The sequence below is a fragment of the Lycorma delicatula genome, chromosome 10 (assembly GCF_047948215.1).
Source record: "Lycorma delicatula isolate Av1 chromosome 10, ASM4794821v1, whole genome shotgun sequence".
Classification (NCBI taxonomy): domain Eukaryota; kingdom Metazoa; phylum Arthropoda; class Insecta; order Hemiptera; family Fulgoridae; genus Lycorma; species Lycorma delicatula.
In genome coordinates, this window is record NC_134464.1 from 80,447,379 (window position 1) to 80,457,118 (window position 9,740).

The 9,740-nt window shown below is 25.9% G+C and overlaps 1 protein-coding gene across 2 annotated transcripts in view; it reads left to right on the forward strand.

The window, feature by feature from the left end:
• bbx (bobby sox) overlaps positions 1 to 8,855 on the forward strand; it is a 71,200-nt gene extending 62,345 nt beyond the window's left edge. The window contains exons 8-10 of one of the 2 annotated variants that reach the window (XM_075377424.1): positions 1,489 to 2,477; positions 4,705 to 4,842; positions 6,788 to 8,855. In XM_075377424.1, coding sequence (XP_075233539.1) covers positions 1,489 to 2,477; positions 4,705 to 4,842; positions 6,788 to 6,882 — 1,222 coding nt within the window. In that variant the 3' untranslated portion in view covers positions 6,883 to 8,855. The remainder of the gene's footprint in view (positions 1 to 1,488; positions 2,478 to 4,704; positions 4,843 to 6,787) is intronic. The other variant, XM_075377425.1, reaches the window with a different exon arrangement.
• Positions 8,856 to 9,740: the final 885 nt, after the last annotated feature.

The following is a 9,740-nucleotide window of genomic DNA, read 5'->3' on the forward strand; positions in this document are numbered from 1 at the left end:
ATGTTAATGTCAAACCATGAACAATTTAACAAAGAGACTTCGTGAGTGTTTACGTAGAAGAGGTCACCTGGAAGATGTCATCTTTAAAAAATAAACTAAAATGTAGTTAATTGTACAAAATTACATTTGTAATTTTGTACAATTACAAATGTTGTAATTGTACAACATTTGTACAATTACATGAAATGAAATTCATTTTCTAAAAAAAAATTTTCATTAACGTTATTTAATTTTTTTAATTTCCAGTTTCTTTGAATCACCGTTTATTTGCGCATCCTGAGTTTACTTAGTACATTCTGATAAAGTCAAAGAATATCATATGTGGTAACCAGTTACCACATTTACCAGTTAAGTACAAGGGATATTTGGAAAGTAACTTCTGATTCACTATTGATATAAGACCAATTGATAAAAAATCAATTTATTATATACATTTTTTAACTTCTTTTGTATATAATTACCATCCAAATTAAGGCACTTGTCATTTCTGTAAACAAGTTTTTAAATACTCTTATCATAAAACTCTGTCCTGTCGCCTTTGAATTAAGCCAGGTAGTAACACAGTTTTTCAACTTCTCACAATGAGGACTGGAAGTTATTTTCCAAATAGCCCTCATATAATATTTATATAATTGCTCACAATTCTCCATATCCATAACCAACATAGAATTTCAGCTATTTTCCAGTTTAGTGCTGGGTGAAAGATTCTTTAACTTTATTTATTTAATTATTACAGCAGATTTAGCAGAAAGCTATTTAACTGAGTTCATGTGGTGTAAGTACATATAGTATGCAGGTCTAATCAAATTTTAGTAAAAATATAGCAGTATTTTTTTAAAATTCTATTCTAGTATTATTTAAATGTGACATCCAAATTTTGAATATTTCTGTTATTTAAATTTAGGAGAAGAAATTTTGGTCAGTATTCTATTAAACAACGTATGGGAAAAATTCTTGAACATGTCATGAGATTTGTTATATGATTAAGAATGTCTTCATAAAAATTAATATTCAAAACATAAATGCAAGATATACATATCAGATTGCTGTCTTCAATTGAAAAAAAATATAGAAAAATTTTGGTTATTAAGGTGGTTTAGTTATAACTAATTTTTCTATTAAACCCTGCACAAGAGAAGAATATATTATAACAAGGATTAATCTTAATATAACCTTTATATTTTTTAAATCATCTCAGACCAGACCTAGATTCAAATACTTGAAGAGTATCAGTAGTTTTAAATCTTGGTTGACAGAATCTCATAGCTTTTGTTAATATAACAGATGATTAGCATACTATTCATAACAGATAAGTAGATTCATTTAAAACACAGAAAATGGCAAGCATGCAAACTTATAACCTTCCAAGTGAAGGTCAGAGATCCTACCACTTTGCAACAGAGATCAATTGAATATTATTAATCTATTTGAGCTTATTTTATTCAGTATTATTATTTTTTATGACTGTTTTCTTTATTCTCTTTACAGTGATTTCAATCTTGAGATGATGATAGAACAATTACCACCATTAAGTTTAGAAGATTTCCAACTTAAGAAAAGAGCTAGAAAAAAAAGAAATACACACAGTCCAATAACCTGTAGTGTTCAATCAGATCATGGTAACGAGCTATGTACGATCTCAAATGATAGTAATAGTATAAATTTGTTGCAGTCTGGTGCCAGTGATCAAACTAAATCTATTCAGCAAAACTATATGGTAGAACAGCAGAACAAATTCACTCAGAATAAGTCAGAAAATGTTCAGGGAAAACTTTTTTCTAATTTATCAAGTTCAAGTATGGAAAATAAAAATAATATATTAAAGAAAATTCAAGATATTAATAACGTTAATAACAATACCAATAATAAAAATAATAACAAAGATCTCAGTAAATTTTCATCACTTTCAAGCATATGTAAAGATATTAAATCAGATTTTGAGAATTGTGATAAAAATTTCTTAAGTAAATCATTAGAATCAAAAATTAAAAATACCACTTTTAATTGTAGTGAAGAACAATTTAAAAAAATAATAGATAATTCATCAAACAAAAATAATGTTTGTGAAATAGATACGTTGATGAACAATTGTGATAATTCTAAAATACTATCGGATAATTTGAATAATAAAAAACGAACATATTCCAAACGTCAATACATTAATAATAGTAGTAGTAATAATAATAATATTGATAATAAAAAAGAATCTGTTTACAGTTCCTGTGTGACTAGAAATGAATCTAACGATTTTATTAAAGTTAAATCATTTGTTACTGCTGATAATTCTAATGAACATTCAAGTATTTGTAAGTTTGATAAGTTTTGTAACAATGAACAGAATTTTAAGACTACATTTGATGTGAAAAATGTTAGTGATTATGTTAAAACAAATTTTTCAAATTGTGATAAAGAAAAGAAAATGATTGTGCCTAATCACAATCGTGATATTAAAAATACTAGTTCACTAAAATCATTTGGTAAGATATATTTTAGATTAATACATTTAAATTTAAATAAAAAAGATTTTTTATGTTTTAAAAAGATTTAGTTCTGAATAATCTTTGAATGAATATCAGTTTATTTGTTTGCTTGTTTGTGTTGAAGCAAGCTGCTTTAATCTTGATAACCTTTGAACTAATATGAATGATCTCTTTATCGCTGTATTTATTGAAATTTGATGAAGCATTTAGAAATACATTTATCCATGTAACTACATTATTGGATGAGCAGTAAGGTTTAAAATAGCAGATGTCATATTTTACTTTGTAATTTTAAGTGGCTGACTGAATATCAAATCTTTATATCAATATTATATCTTTAATCTTTCAAGAGTAAACTAAACAAAATAAACTCATTTGACATCAAATAACTTTTTTAATATACCATAATAACATATACATTATGTACGTTTCAAGTAAAAACTCTTTGATTTATTTAGGAATTAGGTGTAAATATTAAAAGAATAATTTCTATCATAATTGATTAGAGGCAGGTTCAATATCAAAAACAATATTATTTGCCGCAACATGCTTTTTTATATCATAAATTGATATCCTCTATAGATATTATAAATGTAATTGCAATTTTATTGATTTTCTATTGAAGGTAGATAAGTGATGTAAATATTTTGTAGTAAACACTATCTTGAGTTTATGTATAATTAAAGTATTGTTTGTCACACTTTGTTTATGATCTTTGGATTTCTATAATTTATTTTAAAAAATAATGGGTTTAAAACCTATTATTTCAATTTCTGTCTGGATGGTATGTGTATGTGAATGGGAAAGCATCTTGTAACAAAACTTGATGAAATTTTTCACAAAACTTGAACTCATTTTCAATTGTTTGTGTTTTTTTTCTATTTGTCACCACGATCTCAACTTGCTAATCCCTTCAACCACTACACTTGAATAATCAAATTTTTGCCAAAATGTGTAATCTTTGTATATGTATGGTTTCAACCTTTGCTTTACCCGATATTCCCAAAGATTTATGGTTACTGTGTGTATTAGTGGTATAATATTGTACTGACATTTAATTAACAATTCTAAACTTTAAAGCTGGTATGAAAAATAATAACACAGAATATTGAAGGCTTTCATGACCAAATATGTCAGCTTTTGTCTGCATCAATCTAATGATTTTGTGTGTGTGTGTATGTGTGTGTGCATGTGCATGGGCAGATTAGGTTGATTTTGTTTAAATTGTTGTTTTTATTTATATTCTGAATCTTCCTGATGATGAAATACAGGAATGTATTAAAAATATTTTTATAATGAATCTTATTTTGATGAAATGAACAATGAGTATATAAAATTTAAAAATGAATGCATGAGTGATAAAAATATTGAGGTTAAGAAATGAAATCTTAGAGATTTGTCTGAAAAATAGATGATAATTTTGTTTTGTACTACTTCCCATTTGAACACTTATAATGAAAAAAACAATAAATAAAATAAATTTAAATAAATAAGTGTTTTAAGCGTTAAATTTCTAGGGTTTCGATGGCCAAACACCAATTAATTCCTTCAATTGGTATTAGCTTTCCAACATACCAAATTTTGTTGCCTGTCTGTGATGCATGTGAGATACTTAAGATGAATAGGTTTGTGCATTATGGTATAAGAAATGTGTAGAAACTTTCCATAGGTATCATCAAGTGTGTGCCGCAATCCTGTATAATAAATTTATTTATATGCAGCAAATCATTCATAATGTTCACCAAAATCTATTCATCGTAAGCACTTTCCTCTTAACAGTATCACCACACAGTTAATTTATCAGTAACATGTGAGTATGTTCTGCCACTCTGTTGATAAATGTTACACAGTCTTGTATTGTTTAGATTAAAAATTCAATAACAGATCACATTTCACATACTAAATTTTTCATTATAAAAAGGCATACAGAAAGTACAAAAGTTTCTAAATAAATTAATGACTCGCATGGATTATGACATGTTTCTGAGACTAGGTTGATGTTGAATTGCCTACAATCCAATGATTATAGGCAGGTCATACCTGGATTAACAGTGTGCAAATGATTTGCTCCAAAAATGTTTAATGTATGCATCTAAACCTTTTTGGTATTTTTTATTTCGCCATTCATTTAATTTTATGCCTTCTGAAAAATAGTTTATGCTTTTATTTATTTATGATTAATGCAAAATTTACTTTTTCATTTGTTTGTATCTTTTTTTAACAGAAGAGACTGTTAATGGGAATCAGATGACTGAATCTGATGTAAGACTGACATCATCCTCATCATCTTTAGTTGGCAGCCGTAAACGTAAAGCACTAAAAAAGAATATTACAAGACTTGAACCTGGTTCCAATAAGAAGGGTATAAGATTATTTTTCATATTAATCATATTATATTCATGATATGTTTTTGTGAAAATTTGATTTGTAGTCAAAATTTCTTAGTCTAAAAATTATCTGCCAGTTAATTTTCTTTTTTAAGTGGCACATAGGTTGTAGCTTCTTTCTTAGAAATTTGTGGAGTTTTAATTATGCCAATAGCAGTTTATGTATAAAGGCTGAAGGCCATCCAGAATTATGTTTTATTATTATTTTTTGTACATAAATTAAGATTAATTTTAAGCTTGTGGTAGCGGTCAATCCTCATACTGTACATTATGCTAGAGAGAATGCACATTTGTGTCCAATATTTAACGTAAATTCCATACACATTGTGAGTTTTAAGAAGTGGTTTATTAATATGTTTATAATATTATCAGCATATGATCTTTTATCTTGTTTATATACAACAAAAAAAATTATTGAAATTAGAAAGATACTGTTGATAATGTAACTGATAGTAAATGTTATTCCTGAACATAACTGTTTTTCCTCAGTTTTGGACTTGCATAGATGATATATCTATGTCAGTTTATTTTTTTAAGCATCATTTTTGTCATTAAAAACATTTGTTTATGTTTCCATGCAGAACATTATACCTTGCTAACTTCTTACTATATATAATCAAATCAAGTTTTTTCATTATTTTCTCAACAGCATGAAGGAAGTTATTTAGAATAAATAAGAAATTAAGAACTCCATTAAAGTAGTGCTTCAGGATGTAAGCAAAAAAACAAGGTGATTGTGTAATTCTGGAACTACATCAATCATATATGTTTGCATTTAAATAATTTTAAGTGTGAATAGGGAGGCGAATACTTTTTTTTTAATATGTATTTAAGATCTTCCTTTATAATAGTGCATTGACAAGAAGTGCGTGGACTGTGTATATAATTTAAACAATTTTTTAATTTTGTTATTACTTTGTATTGCATTTTTGTAACATGATGATATATAGTCTGGTGTAATTGTGATATATAGTTGATTATAAAATATTTCTTCGCAGACTTTCAAGAAAATTGGTTGGCAAATTTGGATATCTCAAATGTAAAATGTTAACTTAAAGTTGATTTGAAAAAACTTTTGTTTTTGTATATTTTATGAATTTAACTTTCCTTACTGAGTGGAAAGTTTTATTCAAATATTTATTTAAATCCAGATGCACAACCTTAAGAAATTGTAAGACATTAGATTATTTATGCAACCAGTCCTTGTGATGGTTTGTTTTCACCTGTAGGACTGAAAACACCTGAATTTTAGTGACTTGGCATGCTGATATGAAATAATGTATTCAGCTCAGTGAACAAGAGAATTGGAAACCACTTCATTCCTCATTTCCTTAGAGCTAGCCCAGCATGAGATTTGTTATTTTGAAAACTGCCTATACCATTTCTGAGAGTGACTTTGTCTTGTGTCAGGTCACTCATCCATTATTGATGATAGGTAACATACATGAATGTGACTGTATAAATATAATATATATTCCACCATCCTAGAGAGCTCATGCTCAACAGTAGTTTTTATATAATCTCTTCATCTTGTTTTTTCTTTTCTTATAAGGGTGCAAGTATTTCACCTGTAATTTTCCATTTTGCTGCGTTCCTTTACATCCCTCATTGACTGATTCATATGTGTAATTTATCTTTTATTATTTTTTATTTTCTGATAGATGGATTTGTTCAAAAACTTTTCGTTAGAGGGGTTCCTTTAATTCCTTTGTTATTACATTTATTACGCTGTATGAAAGTCTTTGATCTAGTATGTAAAGCAATATTGCATATTAAAAAATTGTGTTATTTTCTCTACTGTATTTTGGAGATTTGTCTTTTTACGCGTGTCCTATATAGATTTTTTTTCAATGCAGTATAATCTTTTTATATAATTCTCTTTTAAATTGTAAGTATTATTTTTGTTGTTTTTTGTTACAGACACATCAGTGGTGGAAGTTAACCTGTTGGAACAAATAGGGGGCCTTGCTACATTGGCTGAAGTTGCAGCTAATGAAAGAAAACTATTACAGTAGTAGAAATGAATCTAATTTTGTCACATTAGATTATATAGGTACAAATAATTAGGATACATACTGTGAATGTGTATGTGTTGCTGTCATTAATATTGATTTTATATATATATATATATATATATTAGGATAAAAATTCGCCACATAATGTTCTTTTGTTTTTAATTTAATGTTTTCATTGTGATCTTTTAATTCAATGAGGGATTTATTTTGTTAAGTGTTACTACTGTTATGTTTATTTTATATTTTAATAGTTTTAGTGCTGTTATTAGTTATAATCGTAATTTATTTCTATCCTTTCCTCTTCTACATAGCATATTTTTCATTCCTTTAAAGAAAGAAATCATAATAAAGAATGGAAGAACACTCAAGTATTTGCTGTGTTTATGCTTTCTTTCTTTTAATTATATATTTATATAATATGTTAGGTTTTGTTTAATCCATTGGAATCTGAATTTACGTGTCATGCTTATAGCTGGTGGGTCTGAAAAATATTTACGATTTTTAAAGATTTGATTTAACTTTTATGTAAATTACCATTATTTTTGTTTGTATTCTCAAGTAAATAACTTTTTTATCATTATTCAAGCATTAAACTCTGCGGTTATACTTATTTTATTTGTCATGTGGTAATTTTAAAACAGTTTTGTAAGTTTATAGTATTTTCATTTTATAATTTTTTTATATTTTATAATATTAATGCAATTAAGTTGTTTGTTCAGAGTTGTTTGAATATACTTCCCATTCATTTCTCGTAGAAATTTTTACAGGGGGTATAGCTTTTAAACAATGAGAAGAGTATGTCTTAATAAGATAAATGAGTAACTAATTACAAAATTATTTGTACAGAGTGACAATTTTGATTAATTTATAAAAAATAAAATTTTTTTAAATGGCACTAGTAACATAATTAAAGTGATGTGTCTTATTATAATTTTTTTCTGTTTTTGAAAACAATAGCAGTTATGCAATGCAGACTACTGATGTTAGAGTTCTACAGATGAAACTGATGTTGAGGTATTTAAATAATTAAGTTAATAAGTATACACATTAAACTTTAATTCATAATGTACTACATAAATTTTGAACACTAATTAATAAATTGTTGAACATTTGTAGTCTATTGTTAATATCTTATAAATGTTGCCATACTTATTATCCTTTTTATAGAAATGTTTAAAAGATTTAAGATAAAATAAAAAAAAGTTAATTTTGTGCTTCCTAGTGCTTAGATAACTTATAAGATATATAAATGAAAAAGAAAAGCAACTCAATTCTTAAAACTATTTTTTTGCAGTTATGTATGGATTGATGTTTTTTATCCACGATAATATACAAGTAGTGTAGTATATATTGTGAATTCTTAGAAAAATCTATCTTGTAACAGAATTTTCGTAATATGATAAATTAAATGACCAAATTATATGGATAGTGCTTTACAACCCTGTAATCCGTCAAACTTTTGTAAAAAACTTTGTTCTGTTGTGTTGTCAATAAATTTTACCTCTTCTAATAATATATTAAGGAGCCTTTTTTTATAATAAACAAATTTAATGTTTACTGATTATTTATTATTAAAGATTGGTTTTTTGATCAAACAGATTTTTTTTACTAAAAATGTTTATATACGATCTTCTGCTCAGCTGTTTTCAAAGATAATTTACAAACGGCTGTATTTGGTTTATAACTTTATTTTGACAAGTTTTTACTTGGGCTATTAGTTATTTTTTTGTGTCATTATTAAAATTTCCTTATTCAGACATTTTAGAAAATTCACCATCAGTCTATGTATATAAAAAGTCTATCATAGAGAGTATACTCATGTTTCAACTCCCAGTGGGTTAATGAAATTCCTTATTTACTTCCATTTTAATTATTGATTAGTTTTTATTATAATTGAACAATCATTGAAACAAAATATGAATGAGTTATGTGAAATTGTTTCGATATGTAATTCTATAATCAACTATAAATCTTTACTTCTGAAACTAACATTTATTTATTCATACAAGAAAGTGTTATTGTAATTATAATATTTTTATTTTAATTGTTTTGTAATATAATCATTTTAATTTAATAATAATTATATAATCTGTATATTTATTATCTATTATTGTAGTGTAAATTTTATTTGCTGCTAGTTACTTGATTTTTAATGATTACTATATATAGGTGCTAATAGCTTTATATATATATATATATATATAAAATAATGTATGTGGAATTTATACATTAATTATATTAAAATGTTTATTAATCATTGATGATTTAAGTAAATAGATTATAATAATTATATATTATATAATTCATTTGTATTATGTATTTTTCATATAAGTATTAAGAGGACCAATCAGTATTTATTATTATATATTTTGCTAAATATCAGTTGTAGTAAAAAGACGTTACTATCATAAATTAATCAATCAGATTAAAAGATTTATATTAATTTAATTTAATTTTTAAAATGTAGTTTTATTGTGTTATTTATTTTCCGTTCATTCTATTATGTAACATTCATTAACTGATTTTATTGATTTTTTTTTAATGTTTTGTGGATATGAAGTAAGCACTCCTCACATCAGTATATTTCATATTTTTCCTATTGCATTTTAAGAAAGAGTAGAGGAATTTACCTGTAAGGTACTTCATACATTAGGTTTATTGTGCAGCCACTGAATGGGAAAAGGAATCTTCAGTCGATATCTTCTGTTATCTATACTAGATAACACCAAGAAGGCTGTACTGGTTCCAATATTCTTAGCACAAAAGGCTTATTAGGATTAGATTTACGTCCAAAAAATTATGAAAGGAGGTTTATAGTGAGAAACTCAAGACACACCATAGAATGAAACAACAACTTC